The following is a 17469-nucleotide window of genomic DNA, read 5'->3' on the forward strand; positions in this document are numbered from 1 at the left end:
GTGCTTTCATATTTTGATTTTGTTCTGTGAACTGTTCTGAGACCTCCAGGTATAGGGTGGTATATAAATTCTAACAATAACAACAATTATTTGCAGGGAGCTTTGGCAAGGGGGAGCACAGACAAATCTCCCCACCCTGCCACACTCATGCAGTCTGAAGGGATCCAGAATGCCAGTGCTTCATTTTGCTGCATGTGGAGAGTGGATCTATACCCTGTTCAAACCATGCAAAAAGAAATTGTTACACCCCCGCCCGCCCCCCCAAAAAGGTCACATGCAGGACAAATTAGAAGTAGCTGGTTTTTATTTGCAGCAATGGTTTCTACAACATCTGGTCACCTTCATCCTCACCCCAACCCTGCGAGGTAAGTCACTGGAATCATATACTTATGAAATACAGTGGTACCTCGGGTTACATACGCTTCAGGTTACAGACTCCACTAACCGAGAAATAGTGCTTCAGGTTAAGAACTTTGCTTCAGGATAAGAACAGAAATCGGGCTCCGGTGGCGCGGTGGCAGCAGCAGGCCCCATTAGCTAAAGTGGTGCTTCAGGTTAAGAACAGTTTCAGGTTAAGAACGGACCTCCGGAACGAATTAAGTACTTAACCTGAGGTACCACTGTAATTGTCAAGATGGAAAGGATCCCTGCGGTGAGCTGGTCCACACACACACCAGCCCAATGCAGGGTATGTGACGCAAAAAGCCACAACAGCAGCTCTAACAGATTGCTTCCCAGCCTCTTGAGCATGGGTAGGCAAACTAAGGCCCAGGGGCCAGATCCAGCCCAATCGTCTTCCAAATCCAGTCCACAGACAGTCCAAGAATCAGCATGTTTTTACATGAGCAGAATGTGTCCTTTTATTTTAAATGCATCTCTGGGTTATTTGTGGGGCCTGCCTGGTGTTTGGACATGAGTAGAATGTGTGCTTTTATTTAAAATGCATCTCTGGTTTATTTGTGGGGCATAGGAATTCATCCCCCCCCCAATATAGTCTGGCCCCCCACAAGGTCTGAGGGACAGTGGACCCCTGCTGAAAAAGTTTGCTGACCCCCTGCTCTTGAGGCAGGCTGTTATACTGCTGTACAGTTCCTACTGTTAAAGAAGCCCTCCCCCAACGTTTAGCCAATATCTGCCATTTCGAGCCATTCGTGGGCATCCTTGGGAAGATTTATGGTGGGGTAAGTAGTGGGGGACTTACAACACTGAAAGAGGGGAGCTGACTGGTTTCTCACCTACACATAGAATTGAGAAGAATGGTGCTTGCACATTTTGCCTCTCAGGAGTCTGCACTAAAGGTAAAGGTAAAAGGTAAAGGACCCCAGGACAGTTAAGTCCACTCAAAGGCGACTATGGGGTTGCGGCCATAGCTGTCACCTTTCAGATTTGAAAATAAGGGATCAGCAGCCTTGAAAATAAAGGATCAGCAGCCTCACCTGTCCTGGGGACAGTCTACGGGATATCTAACAATCCGGGATAGCAGCGGGAGGCAGCAGGAAACGGCACTGGAATAAGGGAATTTCCCGCAAAAAAAAGGAAAGGTTGACAGCTATGGTTGCGGCACTCATCTCGCTTCAGGCCAAAGCAGCCAGCTTTTGTCCACAGACAGTTTTCCAGGTCATGTGGCCAGCATGACTAAACTGCTACTGGCACATGGAGGACTGTGATGAGTGCCAGAGCGCACAGAAACGCCATTTACCTTCCTGCCGCAGAGGTACCTATTTATCTACTTGCGCTGGCGTGCTTTCGAACTGCTAGGTTGGCAGGAGCTGGGACAGAGCAATGGGAGCTCACCCCATCGCAGGGATTCGAACCGCCAACCTTCCTATCATCAAGCCAAAGAGGCTTGTCTGCACTATACATATAAAGGCAGGACCATACTGCTTTAAACAGTCAGGGCTTCCCCGCTCCTAAAGAATAATGGGAACTGTAGTTTGTTAAGGATGCCAAGAATTGTGAGAAGACCTCTATTGCTTTGTGTGGTTGTACAAACAAATCCTGCTTCACAGGGAACTCTAGGGATTGTAGCTCTGGGAGAGGGAAGAACACCACCCAATATACTTGGCATAGGTGGAAAATGCATTTGAGCACTAATAATGCCTTTTCCCTGCCTGCCTGGATGGAGGATAGAGGTGTGTTTGTGTGTGTGTGTGTGTGTAGAAAATAGCCCCCTGTGCAAAGGGAAAGTTTGCTTCCCTTGCTCTCCCCGATTTTGACTCTGCCACCACCACTGCCACGTGGCCCCTGGGAGGCTGCCCAGAAGGAAAGGTGGCCCTCAGGCTGGAAAAGCTTCCCCACCCCTGCTCTAAGCCCACTAAAAAATATCCTGGCCAGCGAAAAGTTCATTTGCCAGCATGTCAAGAGCTGCCCTCCTTCACTCCATCCCCAGCTTGTTCTTCAAGGCCTGGAGCTCCTTGGCATGGATGGCACTCCCACCGCAGACAATAACCACAATGGAGTGCAGTTGCCGGCTCAGCCGCCCCTCTTCCTGCAGCTGCTGGAGGTAGCCTGAGTAGAGGAAAGCCAGGGTGGCAGCACAGGCAGGCTCCACCAACATGCGCTCGTCATCTGGAAAGGGGTGAGAAATAAGGGAGTAAGTGAAAATGATGTATCGTTGGTATTTAACTCCCAGTAAAACAGCAAAAAAATGTATAAAACAAGGTCAAATGTATGCTGGTAGAGTAAGGAAAAAGAAGGCACCTTTCAGCATATATGGTGGAAATGTAAGAATTTTGGGAAATGATATACAGTGGTACCTTGGGATGCGAATAGGATCAGAGCCCCATTCGCATCCCGAATGGAACACAAGGCAGCGCTTCCGCGCATGCGCGTGACATCATTAACTCGCTCAACCCGAAGCACATTCAACTCAAGGTATGACTGTATAATGAGTTGGAAAAAATGTTTAAAATAACCTTTTCTATAAAAAAAAACCACTGAAGGAATACTAGGTGCCGAAATCCCACAGGAGCAGAAAAGACTATTTATGTATGCGACCACAGCTGCATGGATGTTATTGGCGCAGAGATGGAAAGAAGATAAAGTTCCTACCAGAGAAGAATGGCAGGTGAAGTTAATGGGTGATGCCAAAATGGCTAAAATGACCAGAAGAATCAGAAACCAGGAAGACCAAAATTTTAATAAGGAATGGGGAAAATTTATAATTTATCTTAAAAACCATCCTAAACAGTTAAAATCGTTAGTAGGATTGGAATGACACTTGTAGTTTAGTGGTGAATTTTGGATACAATGGAGAGGTAAAAGACCAGCTGCCCTGATCCCAAATCCCAGAAGGATCTGTTAGTTGGTTTTATTTATTGTTCTATCCACTAATTCTATTCTGAATAATGCCTTTTTTGTAGGGAAAAGTTGGGGGCACTGGGGATGAGTTTATGAAAGCAAAGGGACAGTGGCCCGAAAAGGTTTGAGAACCTATGAATTATCTCTATGATCTCTACTGACAGATTGTCTGATGCAGTATAAAACGAGAGCTCCTACAAGCCACTAGAGGGAGCTGTCTGCCTACCAGTTGCCTGCCTTCACCACAGCTCTATGCTTCCAGTGTTTCAGGGTTAGCATTGCATTAAATGTGGAGCGTGCAAGTGTGGTCAGTGATTTAAAAATAAAATAAAGTTGATAAGAATTGTTTGGGGTGGCAACTTTCATCGGAACCACGGGGGGGTGGGGGGTGGAATCACTGTCTGCGGCACCCTTGAAAACTCACCCAGGAACTGCTCAATGGCTTTCACCGCTTCCACATCATCTAGCACATGAGAGATGATGCAACACTCGCGGGCACAATCCAGAGCCCTCTGTGCCACTGTCTTGGCTCCCAGGCACATGGCCACACTGCAGAATGGACAGTAAAGAGCAAGGTAAGTTTGCACCCATGCCCAGGGAAGGCGGGAGGGTAGGAATCATGAGTTAGTCTGGAGCGGGGGAGAGACTCTATGAATTGAAAGTGGAGACGCAATATGTACTTTCCCTTGTTTATTTGTTTGTACGTATTGCATCACAAAAAACTTTAATAAAAACTTCCCAGGCTCTGAGATCATCTTCTGAAGCCTGCCCTCGTGTGCTGCATCCACGAGAGGTCCAGAGGGTGGCAACACGAGAACGGGGCCTTCTCTGCAGTGGCTCCCCGTCTGTGGAATGCTCTCCCCAGGGAGGTCTGCCTGGTGCCTTCATTATACAACTTTAGGTGCCTGCCTGGCAAAAAATGTTCCTCTTTGGTTGATTGGCATCCAACGTCCTTTAAAAATGTGTTGGTGAGATGCTATGGCCTGTCGGCTACGCAAATAAAGTCTATTGATTGATTGATTGTGTTGGTGAGGGGTTATTGGGTTGTTTTTGTTTCCGTTTTGATAATTTGTTTTGTGTTTTTATATTGTGATTTTATGTTGTAACCACCCTGAGACCTACGGGTATGAGTGGTATATGAATCATCGCCATCACCACCATCGTCATCATCATCTGTGTTGTGACAGACCAGCTCCACTGGGGCTCCAAACCCGTCAGCGGCCAGCTGAGGGCAGGCATTCCATCAGGTTGCCTCAGTGGGAGACGTGGGAAGTGGGGTTCATCCTATCAGCTTCACTAAAAGACCTCCAGCCCCTGAACTGCACCAGTTACTCATTATAACAGGGGTCAGCAAACTTTTTCAGCAGGGGGCCGGTCCACTGTCCCTCAGACTATGTGGTGGGCTGGATTATATTTTGAAAAAATAATAATGAACGAATTCCTATGCCCCACAAATAACCCAGAGATGCATTTTAAATAAAAGCACACATTCTACTCATGTAAAAACACGCTGATTCCCAGGCCATCCATGGGCCAGATTGAGAAGGCGATTGGGCTGGATCCGGCCCCCTGGCCTTACTTTGCCTACCCATGCATTATAACAACTGTTCAAGAATTGTTGCCCAAGTTTGATTCCAGCCCCTTCTCCACACACCCTGCCCCTTTCCCCTTGTGTGACGTGGGTTGTTCTTGTTTTAACTGTAAGCTTGTGGGCAGAGAGAGCTGTCTCGTTTTAACTGATTGTCATATAGCTCAGTTGGTAGAGCACAAGACTCTTAAACTCAGGATCTTGGGTTTGAGCCCCATATTGGGCAAAAGATTCCTGCCTTGCAGGGGGTTGGACTAGATGACCCATGCGGTTCCTTCCAACTTTGCAGCTCTGTGATTCTACATTCTGGGAGACTTTTTGGCTGAAAAGTTGGGTATGGATGCTAGAAACAAACAAACAAATAACCCTTTTCCAGGATGGAACTCTAGACAGTATAACAAGGGTTACCAGGAGGTCTCCATTGAGGCACTGAAGAGATCCAGGTGAGGAGATTTCACCCCTCCCATACCCAAGAATCTCCTGATGATCTCCTGAGGTCTCTGCTGACTCTACAGAGAGGAGGAGCAATGTACTGCTCTCTACTTAATTAGTCAAGTGAGTGAGTCAGTCTCTGTGTGTGTGAGAGAGTCAGTCAGTGTGTCGGAGAGAGAGTGCAAGAGATCGTGTTTATAGATAAGATTGCTGCTAAGAGCAGCTGCAGGCACTCAGAATATAGCATTGATTTATGCTCAGATTATTTAGCTCTGTATATAGTTTTGTATTATAGCTGTACTTATAGAATAAAAGGAGGATACTTTACAGAGCTGCTCTCCGAGTGGTTTATACTCTGCAAGACTCTGCAAAAGGCTGCTGCGCAACGACTGTATTATTGTGACAGTGAATCCGGTGCTCTCAGCTCCAAGCTGTGAGTCCACAGCACTGTGACCTGTTCCTGTGGGAAAGGAGGTCTCTGGCAGTGCTATCCAGCTCGCCTAGCCCAGTCGGGGCTGTAGTGCATGAGTCCAGTTGGTACACTGGCTCAAGGGCGATGCTGACACCAGGTCCTGCTTTGCTTCAGCAAGGCAGCTTATTGGAACTAGCCTACATTTTGTACCACAGCTAGAAAAATGGGAGGAGGAAGATTAGCTTAGATAGCTCAGTTGGTTAGAGCATGGTGCTGAGAATGCCAAGGTTGCAGGTTCGATCCCTGTACGGGACAGCTGCATATTCCTGCATTGCAGGGGGCTAGACTAGATGATCCTCAGGGCCCCTTCCAACTCTCTGATTCTATGAAGTGAGACGGGGAAGTCCCTTTAATGGCAAACTTAGGTGGGGAGTGCTAACAGGTAAACCCAAAACAGGGACCCCGGGGGACAAGAAGGAAGCGCCAGCACGCTCAGGATAACCCTGAAGTTTTCAGGAGTCCAAACTCATTTTTTTTAAGGGAGGAGAAGAAAGAAGGAGAACATTTCGTCTCAATACCGAAGCTCTTTCCTTCAAGCTGGGGTTGCTGCCATCTCCAGTGCACACAACTCACCTGGTTATGTCAGGCAGAGTGACGAGCCGTCCTGCTTTGAGGGCTGCATTGTAGCTGTCAGCACCTCTTGTCTCCACAGCGATGACGGGCACATCCTGCCAGCCCACCTCTTGCAGACCAGACACCACCCCACACAGCAGCCCACCTCCGCCCACAGCGAGCACAATAGCTCCTGGCTTGGAATCCAGGGAGTCCTTCAGCTCCTTGATAATAGTGCTATGGCCCTTCCTGTGTGGAGAAGAGACATCTTTGAGAGACTGACATTTGTGGGAAGGATGCTCTGAGCCATGGACGGCCCAAGACATTTTGCTGCTGGAGGCAAGGAGAAGAGGGCGTCGTGCAGGCAGAAGCTGACTAGACTGGTAGATAAATCTTGTTTGGTGATGGGACAGCTAAGAACATAAGAGGAGCCTACTGGATGAAGCCAATGACCCATCTTGTCTAGCATCCTCTTCTCAGAGTGGCCAACCAGGTGTCTATGAGAATCCCACAAGACAGGTTTGAGCACAAGAATACTCTCCTCTCCTGTGGTTTCAAGCAACTGATATTCAGAAGCATTATTGTCTCTGACAGTAGAGACAAAGCACACCACCAACACTAATACCCATTTATAGCCTTCTCCATTAACTGGTCCAATCCTCTTTAAAAGCCATCCAAGTTGGTGGCCATCACTGCTTCTGTGTGAGCCAGCTCCATAGCTTAACTATGCTCTACATAAAGAAGCATTGTCCTGAATCTTCCAACATTCAGTTTCATTGGGTGTTCAGGAGTTCTAGTGTTATGAGACAGGCAGAAAAATTCTCTATCCACTTTCTATCTTCTAACATGTTGCATCTTGCTTGCCTTTCCTTCAAACTAAAAAGTCCTAAAGGCTTCATAGGGGACTTGCTGCATCCCTGAGGATAGAAACGTATTTAAGGGAGTGCAGTGGAATCCACATGGCACACATAGTTCCATCCTCTGACACATTGTCACTGCTCCCTGTCCCCCAGTATGCACTGTCCAAGGCAGGCTATAAAAATCTTCCTGGTGTTCCAGGACAGTGCTGAGACAACTTGTATCTTGTACCTCAGCTTAAGGATCGCTATCCATGGTCCTGAAACTCGCCCCTAGGTCCCTCTCCAAGGTGCTGATCACAACAAAATATAGCATTTAGGGGAAATGAAGAATGAATGAGCTCAAACAGCAAGGACATAAAGCACAACCCTTTTTACCCATTTGTTCCTCATTTGTTTTGGAACCAATGGAAATTGGACCAACTGGGCCCCAGCAGTAGGTGGAAAGGGCACAACTCTATGTCCCCAACAAGGACTCTTGAGTTAGATGGGTGTGGAGAGCCCCATCTACTTGACAGAGAGCCCAGTACACAACAACCTTTTATGGATTCTGAGGTGGAAATTCTGCAAAACACATTATTGGTGAGGTCAGTTTCAGGTACACAAGAGTGCATCCTAAATACAAAACGGGTAAGAACCAGTTTAGGAGGAACCTATCTGACAGAGTGAAAATCAAGTCCAAATAAGGGACAAGGAGGGCTCTTAATGCAAAGCAAAAAACTTGGGTTGCGCAAGTGTTTTTAAGGACTATGGTTGGATGAAGCGATTATGACAGGGGTCAGCAAACTTTTTCAGCAGGGGGCAGGTCCACTGTCCCTCAGACCTTGTGGGGAGCTGGACTATATTTTGGAAAAAAACAACAAATGAATTCTTATGCCCCACAAATAACCCAGAGATGCATTTTAAATAAAAACACACATTCTACTCATGTTAAAACACACTGATTCCCAGACAGTCCACGAGCCGGATTTAGAAGGTGATTGGGCCAGATCTGGCCCCCGGGCCCTAATTTGCCTACCCAAGGATTATGAGGTGCCGGGGTGGCAGGAGGGGATTGGCTAGAGAATAAACAGCCAATATGATGTATTTATTCCTATAGTAGAGTGTGTGCTAATGGGACTGCTCTCACAGACTCCTTTGGACTCTGTCCAGATATGTGTTAGTTGTGCCTTGGTTCTCAAACACCTTGGAACTCAAACAACTTGGAACCCAAACACTGGAAACCCAGAAGTAAGTGTTCCGGTTTGTGAACTTTTTTCGGAAGCCGAATGTGCTCCTTTTTGAGTGTTACAGTTCTGTTTTGAGTGCCACACTTCCATTTTGAGTGTTACACTGAAGTCTGTTTTTGCTATTTATTTTGCATTTGCGTTTGCGTTTTTGTGGGTCTTTTTTGTTTTGTTTCTGTGACTGTGTGGAATCCAATTGAGCTACTGATTGATTGATTGATTGATTGATTGATTGATTGATTGTGTGACTGCAGTACATTGTTTATTGCTTTCATTTTATGGATCAATGGTCTCGTTAGATAGTAAACTTCATGTTAAATTGCTGTTTTAGGGGTTGTTTTTAAAAGTTTGGAACGGATTAATCCGTTTTGCATTACTTTCTACGGGAAAGCACACTTGGTTTTTGGAAAGCTTTGGTTTTGGAACGGACTTCCGGAACAGATTAAGTTTAGAACCAAGGGACCACTGTACTGAATAAAGTCTGACTAATTAGGAATCTGGCGTGAGCCTCTGTATTGGGCCCCCAAAGGGGATTTTCTCCCAAAATTTACTTCCCAAGGACCTTACCACACCAATGGGTGGTCAAAAGGGTGGATCTTGACCCAGCCGTCAGCTTCAGCAAGCTTCTTGGCTCTTTCTTCAGTATCGTCCCACACCTGCCGGAACAAGAAACAGGAAGACCTCCACTGAAATGAGAGGAGACCTTGACCTGGCCACAGTGATCCACGCGACGGTCACCTCTAGGCTTGACTGCTGTAATTCGCTCTACGCGGGACTGCCCTTAAACCTGTCCCAGAAACTCCAGCGGGTGCAGAATGCTGCAGCGAGGCTCCTCACGGGGTCTCTGCCATAGGAGCATATTCACCCAGTGCTTTTCCAGCTGCACTGGCTCCTGGTGGAGTACAGGGTCAGATTTAAGGTGCTGGTTTTGACCTTTAAAGCCCTTCACGGCCTAGGACCCTCGTACCTCCGGGACCGCCTCTCCCGGTATGCCCCACAGAGGACCTTAAGGTCCATAAATTGCAACATCCTAGAGGTCCCGGGCCCTAAGGAAGTTAGATTAGCCTCAACCAGAGCCAGGGCCTTTTCAACTCTGGCTCCGGCCTGGTGGAACGCTCTGCCTCATGAGACCAGGGCCCTGCAGGATCTGATTTCTTTCCTCAGGGCCTGTAAGACAGAGTTGTTCCGCCTGGCCTTTGGCTTGGAGCCAATTTGATTCCCTCCCCCTCTTTCTTTTTTCTTTTCCTTCTCCTCCTGCGATGAGGCTACATTTTAATATTTTAATGTTTCAATATTTTAATGTTGTATTATAATTTTGTTTTTAAATTGTATTCATTCAACTTGTTTTTATTATTGCTTGTTAGCTGCCCTGAGCCCGGCCTTGGCTAGGGAGGGCGGGGTATAAATAAAAATTATATCATCTTCATCATCATCATCATCATCATTATCCAATTCAGCACCAGCTCCGTGGATGAGGGGACCTATGGCCATTGTCCTGGATGGCTTCTTCCTTCACTGGGTCCCCCTGCCACCCAGGTTAGGCATCAGGGATGGGCCCTCTCAGTGTGCCTGGGCACTGGCAACTGCCCAAGTGTGCCCGGCGGTGGCACCAGGTCTGCTCCAACCTTACCTGTGATTCAGAAGCATTCGGCACGCGTCCCTCCACTCACCTTCCCAAAGATCTCCACCTCTGCACCAAACTTCTTTAGTTTATTCACCGTTGACAGTGGAGTACTTCCATGGACGATGATGGTGGCAGGTATGCCAAGTTTTTGGGCAGCATACGCTGCGGCAAGTCCAGCGTTGCCACCTGTGAGGAATGAGTGGCAGCAAGGAAGAGGAAAACATTTCCACCAGAGTTGAAGTACAGTTTTGGTGCAACACAGGGCACCTTCAATACTGGCCACAGAAGAGCGGCCTATGTTGTACCCGAGGACCCCAGACTAGCTTAGGGGGCATGTGGCACACACACTGCTGCCCATTCCTCACCCCTCATCATGCCAAGGGAGGATATGGCTCCATTTTACACTAAGATACCTCTTTTTATTTTTATTTTTGACAAAGTAATAATCATAAATAAATAAGAATAAAAATGTGCACCCCGCCACCGAGACCATGCCACTGTAACTATCCAACCTCACAAAATTTCAACACCTCTTGCGATGGTTTGACCCCTTTCCGTTTTAACAGTACAAATTCTACAAACACCCTCCAGATCTCCTCAAAATCATTTCTCCTGCATATTCCCCATCTTACCTTAATGGCACATGTTACTTTATCATTAATAGCTATATCCCGCACCTCTTTATACCATTCTTCCATTTTATATTCTGCTTGCCCCTATCACTTCCTAGCTATCATAATTCATGCAGCTGTCAATAAATTTGTGAGCAAGTCCTTCCTTGCCTGCGAACCTTCCACCCCAATGTAAATTGATAATAATGCTACCTCTGGACTTTTGGTCCAGCTTTACCCCAGTGATTTCTGTATTAAGATATCTCTTTGAATAGTGATGGCTTCCCTCAAAGAATTATGGGAACTCTCTCACAGAGCTGCAATTCCCAGAGTTCTCTGGGAAGAGGGATTGGCTGTTAAACCACTTTGGGAATTGTAGCTCTGGGTGGGGAATATGGCTTCCTAACGACTCTCAGCGCACTTAACAAACTACAGTTCCCAGGATTCTTTGGGGGAAGCCATGACCGCTTAATGTGAGGTGACACTGCCTTAAATGTATAGTGCAGATGGGTCAGGGTGATTGGGAGGAATATACAGGGGGCTGCACAACCACCACCACATCTGCATCTGCCGCCTGAGTTTGGAGTCATCTCATTTTGCCTAATGGCAGGGCAGGCCCTCTAAATACACCGTACAAACTGAATCAAGGTCAAGAGGAGTAACTAAGTCACACACAGGGTGTTGTTTGGGCTTTCCTGACAATTACAAGAGAAACATTGGAAGCTGAAAGAAGGACCAAAAAGGCACATGGATATTTATTTACCTGACGAACAGACCAGGTGTTGGCAACCCTTTTTGGCAACCTGAAATGAACAGGAGAGGGAGTTCAGTCTGAGAGAGGGGAAGGTGTGAGAATTCATTGATCTGGAGGAGAATGCCATATGGAAACTTGGAGAGTATTATTAGAAGCACAGGAAGCTCCCTATTTAGATGAAATGACAGCAGCGATTCCTGCACTGCAGAGGGTTGGACTAGATGACCCTTGGGTCCCTTACAGCTCCACAGTTTCTGTGATTCTAGGGCTGAGCCCAGTTTCTCCTCCTGGGTGACTTAAACGACCTTCCCCTGGTTTCTTTTTTCCCCATTCCCCCTTTTTTCCTTTTTTTTTCTTCCCCTGGTTTCTGAATGTTGCCATTTCCGAGCCAAAAATGTGTCCTTTTCTTTTATTTTGGCATGTTCTATTTGTGTCATGCAGATAGGACATTGTGTTACTGTGAGAATATACATCAGGTTGGAAGATAAGCTTGCAAATGAGCACAGTGTGCCACATGTTATTAAGCCCTGTAACAGTGTTGCCTGAGCAGATATGGGTTAGAGTTTGTTATCCTGGTCCATTACAGGGTTGGATCCCCATATTTGTGACTCTCTTACGTAGTTTATTATTTATTTCTGCACTTATTTAGTACCTTTTTATCCCACCTTTCCTCCAAGGAGTTCAAAGCGGGGCATGTGGTTCTACACCTGCCAACACACACTCCCCCATTTTATCCTGTTTAGGGAAGCTTTTAATGTTTGATGCATTATTGTATTTTAATATTTTGTTGGAAGCCGCCCAGAGTGGCTGGGGAAGCCCAACCAGATGGGCGGGGTCTAAATTGTTGTTGTTGTTGTTGTTGTTGTTGTTGTTGTTGTTGTTGTTATCACAACAACCCGGGAAGGATAGATTAGGCTGAGTTGTTCACCCAGTGAGCTTCATGGCTGAGTGAGAATTTGAACCCTGGTCTCCCAGCTTGTAGCCAAACACTCTAACCACTACACCACATTGCCTTGTTGGTTGATCAGCTGTTTTGTATTGGGGAGCTGCCCATAGTCAAAGCTGCTGTTCTTCCACAAAGGAACTTCCAGGGTACTTGGCAGCCACTCACCTGTTGGCAAAAGTAGCCAATGCCCCGGATTTTGAAGGAACCTGCGGGTTGGACATTCTCCATCTTCATATAGACTTTGGTGCCCGCAGCTTGGGAAAGGGCGATGCTCTCCAGGACAGGCGTCACAACGTGGAATGGTTTTCCATCCCTGCCACCAAAATGGTCCCCTGTTGCTGTCATGAAGATTGCCTAAAACACAGAAGTGGAGAGATGGAGGTTAGCTGGAATGCTTGGTGATGGAAATAAAAGACCTAGTGCATTGGCTCCCGGTACGTTTCCAAGCACAATTCAAAATGTTGGTGCTGACCTTTAAAGCCCTAAACGGCCTCGGCCCAGTATACCTGAAGGATCATCCCCCCCCCCATCGTTCAGCCCAGACACTGGGGTCCAGCTCCAAGGGCCTTCTGGCAGTTCCTTCACTGTGAGAAGCGAAGTTACAGGGAATGAGGCAGAGGGCCTTCTTGGTGGTGGCACCTGCCCTGTGGAACGCCCTCCCATCAGATGTCATGGAAATAAACAACTATCTGACTTTTAGAAGGCATCTGAAGGCAGCCCTGTTTAGGGAAGTTTTTAATGCTTTATGTTTTATCATGTTTTTAATTTTACCATGTTTTTAATAGTCTGTTGGGAGCCGCCCAGAGTAGCTGGGGAAACCCAGCCAGATGGGCAAAGTATACCGTATTTTTAGCTCTATAGGACGCACCCGACCATAGGATGCACCTAGTTTTAGAGGGGAAAAACAAGGGAAAAAATTCTTTCCCTCTCTGCGCAGCACCCCTTCAGCGAAACGGCAGGAGAAACGGAGCCCCTTCCCTTTCTCCTCCCGCTTTGCTGAAGGGGCACTGCACAGAGAGGGAAAGCTGTGCAGTGCCTCTCCAGCGAAGGGAAGCCAGGAGAGCAAGAGGGATCGGTGCGCACCGATCCCTCTTGTTCTCCTGGCTTCAGCGAAAGCAACGCAAAGCCTCCAGAGCGCGCGGGAGCGCTCCCACTGTGCTTCGGAGGCTTTGTGTTGCTTTTGCTGAAACCATGGAGCCTGCATTCGCTCCATGAGATGCACACACTGTTAAGTTGTGGGTGAACATATCAGACAACACAGCGATTCTTCAAACAGCTCTTGTTTATTCACAGGCCAGGACAGAACTGAACTGAACTGAAGGGTTCAGTCAGCCTGCATATATAGAGCTCCAGTACAATGTAACTGTAACAATTTTCTAACTATCCAATCACTGAACGTCACTTTCGATCCCTTATTTGCATAACTATCTACAGTATCCCCCTGCTGGCCCAGGGTGAGAACTTCAGTACATAACACACACATTTCCCCTTAATTTTTGGAGGGGGAAAAGTGCGTCTTATAGAGCGAAAAATACGGTAAATAATAAGTTGTTGTTGTTGTTGTTTGCCAAACACAGTTGACTGTGTGAAGATCTCCACCAAGGGAGAGCTCACCACACCATTGGTGAATTGGACTCATTGTTGAAACTGCTCTGGCCTTCAAACATAAGATCAAAGGAAGATCCCTCCTGGATCAGGCCAGTGCCCACCTAGTCCAGCATTCTGTTCTCACAGCGGCCACCCAGATGGGAAGCCTGCAAGCAAGATCTGATCACAAGAGCCCTCTCTCCTCCTGTGGCTTCTGATAACTGATATTCAAAAGCGTTACTGCCTGCAGCTGTGGAGGCAGAGCAAAACCACAGCAGCCGGGCTAAGGACTGTGAATAGATCTGCAAGCTCTTATCAAGGTCTGGTCTTTACGCACTGAGAGAGTCACAGCTGTGTCAGCCTGTGCAACCAACAACCCAAGAAGAAATCCTGGAAAGCCAATGTCCTGGTTCAGTATAAGACACCTTCTGATTGTCCTAGCCAGAATTCCAGTGCACTCCTTCCCAATATTGATTTATTTATTTTAAAAACTGAATTTAAATTAAAACAACAAAACAATGCCTGTTATTTGCAAATTCAAAATATCTAGAGTACTAAAAGCAGGAAAGTAACTAAGGTCACATCTATGCAATACGTTTAAAGCACTATTTAACAGTCATGGTTCCCCACCACGACCCAAGAATTCTGGGAACTGTAGTTTGTTATGGGTGCTGACCTCACAGACCTTACAGTTCCCAGGACCTGCAACAAACTACAGTTCCCGGGATTCTCTGTGACTGTTAAAGTAGCCTAATAGTGCTTTAAATATATGGCATAGATCATGTGTCCTTAGATAGCGATGAAAGTAGCGGTGGCAATAAATCTTTCCCAAAAGACTTCTGGGACTCCAGAGGTATTAAATTGCCACCTTGTCTAATACTAAATGTTATAAAAGGCTCCCAGGTTGCCATAGGCTTCTCATATCCAGCAACTCCTCCAAGCAATTTGCTGCAAAAGCTTCTCAGCCTTCCATTGTCAACGGAGATGAAAGACAGTGATGGGAAAGTTCCCAGATTCAATTCTGAGCATCTCCAGGAGAGACACCCTTCCTGAAACCAGGAGCTACTGAGGTAGCTGGACCAACGGTCAGGATCTGCAGAGGACAGCTTCCCGTGTTCCAGCACTCTGCAAGCACACCATCCGATGCAAATTTGGAAGGGGCCACCAATTTGGACAGCTTTAAAAGAGGACGCTGGTGGTGCTGTGGTCTAAACCACAGAGCCTAGGGCTTGCCGATCAGAAGGTCGCCGGTTCAAATCCCCACGACGGGGTGAGCCCCTGTTGTTCACTCCCTGCTCCTGCCCACCTACAAGCGTACAAGCCATACGTTTCAAGCACATTACTTGCCCCTCTAAAGAATCCTGGGAACTGTAGCTCACCCCAAACAGAGATACAATTCCCCCAAGGCCCCCAGAAACTACAGTTCCCAGGATTCTTTGGGGGGAGTCGCGTGCTTTAAAATTTACAGTTCATATGCAGCCTGGAACTTCTATTCTCACCTGGCATCCTGGACATAGCTGTCAACTTTCCCCTTTTTTAAAGGGAAATTCCCTTATTCCGAATAGGACTCCTCTCAAGAAAAGGGAAAAGTTGACAGCTATGATCCTGGACCGTGGGGAACATAATTCCTTCCACAGCATTTAGTATCTGCCTGGCACTCCCTTTTCAAGCCAAACAACATTTCCCTGCAAATCTTTTGTTTTCCTACTAAGGAAATGAGTTCTCCACTTCTCTAAAATCAGCTGTATTAAAATTCTGGCCACATAAGTGCACAAATAACAGGAAGCACGGGCTATTCTTCCCTCACCCACTGCCCGCCTAGGAAATTCAGCCCATGAGGATCCCCTGTCCCCACATCCATCCCAAGTGGCCACGTCCACCACTGAAGAGGTACCTCACAATCTGGACTCCCCAGGAAACAATGAGCTTCTCTCTCCCGTTCCAGAGGAGTTTCTCTCTCGCAGAAAGTTCCTGCCACCCTCAGCTGTGCGAGCAAAGTTTATTTGGAGGAGGGAACCGGGAAGAATGCCAAGGGGCAGTGCTCAAGGAACCTTAGCAACCGGCTCTCACCAGTCCTGAGTTGCAAAGTTGCAGAGTTGCAAAGTTGCTCCTCAGAAGGCTGGGAATGATGACTGTTAGGATAGAGAGGGTGGGGGAGAGCTTTATTGACACCCCCAGCTTTCTTCAAAAGAGGGCAACAGTGAACACTGCCATCTCTTGCTTGGCCTTCAAGAATTTGCACTGCTCATTTCATTTATCATACTTGCCACTGTGAGTCTTGATCCCAGCCCCTTTGGAAAGCACTTTGAGCCTTGGAATCTGAGCAGATCTGGGGCTAGTGAGAGCCTTTTTAATATGTAACATACACACACACCTACAATGTCACAGTCCATCAACAGAAACTGCAAGTCATCCATTTAAAGTCACAGGAATCATTAATAAGAATATTTTCTGGGGTGGGAGAGTGCTGTTTAGCTAATAAGAACATGCAGTGATACATTACTGTATATCAGTGATTTTGTGTGTGTGTGTGTGTGTGTGTGTATGTGTGTGTACACACATGAGATATCAGTGATATAGTGATATTAGGGATATGGGTGGCACTGTGGTCTAAATCACTGAGCTTCTTGGGCATGCCAATCAGAAGGTCGGCGGTTCAAATCGCTGCGAAGGGGTGAGCTCCCGTTGTTCTGTCCCAGCTCCTGCCAACCTAACAGTTCACAAGCATGCCAGTGCAACTAGATAAATAGGTACCACTGTGGCAGGAAAGTAAATGGCGTTTCCATGTGCTCTGGCTTCCGCCATGGCGTTTTGTTGCACCAGAAGCGGTTTAGTCAGATGGGCAGGGTAGAAATATATTATTATTATTATTATTATTATTATTATTATTATTATTATTACTATTTAGTCCTGCTGGCCACATGACCCAGAAAGCTGTCTGTGGACAAACCCCGGCTCCCTCAGCCTGAAGCGAGATGAGTGCCGCAACCCCATAGTCACCTTTGATTGGACTGAACCGTCCAGGGGTGCTTTATCTAAAGTATTGCACTTGGGCAAAAAAAAATGAGAGGCACAAATACAAGATGGGTGACACCTGGCTTGAAAGCAGTACATGTGAAAAGGATCTAGGAGTCTTGGTTGACCACAAACTTGACATGAGCCAACAGTGTGACACGGCAGCTAAAAAAGCCAATGCAATTCTGGGCTGCATCAATAGGAGTATAGCATCTAGATCAAGGGAAGTAATAGTGCCACTGTATTCTGCTCTGGTCAGACCTCACCTGGAGTACTGTGTCCAGTTCTGGGCACCACAGTTCAAGAAGGACACTGACAAACTGGAACGTGTCCAGAGGAGGGCAACCAAAATGGTCAAAGGCCTGGAAACAATGCCTTATGAGGAACGGCTAAGGGAGCTGGGCATGTTTAGCCTGGAGAAGAGGAGGTTAAGGGGTGATATGATAGCCATGTTCAAATATATAAAAGGATGTCACATAGAGGAGGGAGAAAGGTTGTTTTCTGC

At 46.9% G+C, this 17469-nt stretch overlaps 1 protein-coding gene across 1 annotated transcript; it reads right to left on the bottom strand.

Moving 5' to 3' along the window:
- Positions 1-286: 286 nt before the first annotated feature.
- SDSL (serine dehydratase like) lies at positions 287-16025 on the bottom strand. Its single transcript, XM_081842085.1, has 8 exons — positions 15844-16025; positions 12528-12716; positions 11426-11465; positions 10098-10237; positions 8995-9083; positions 6366-6593; positions 3725-3849; positions 287-2568 (listed from the first exon to the last, which is right to left on the bottom strand). Exons 2-8 carry the CDS (start codon positions 12705-12707, stop codon positions 2375-2377), a joined length of 996 nt encoding a protein of 331 aa, XP_081698211.1. The 5' UTR covers positions 12708-12716; positions 15844-16025; the 3' UTR covers positions 287-2374.
- Positions 16026-17469: the final 1444 nt, after the last annotated feature.

Source organism: Podarcis erhardii, assembly GCF_964252035.2.
Source record: "Podarcis erhardii genome assembly, chromosome: 15".
Lineage (NCBI taxonomy): Eukaryota > Metazoa > Chordata > Lepidosauria > Squamata > Lacertidae > Podarcis > Podarcis erhardii.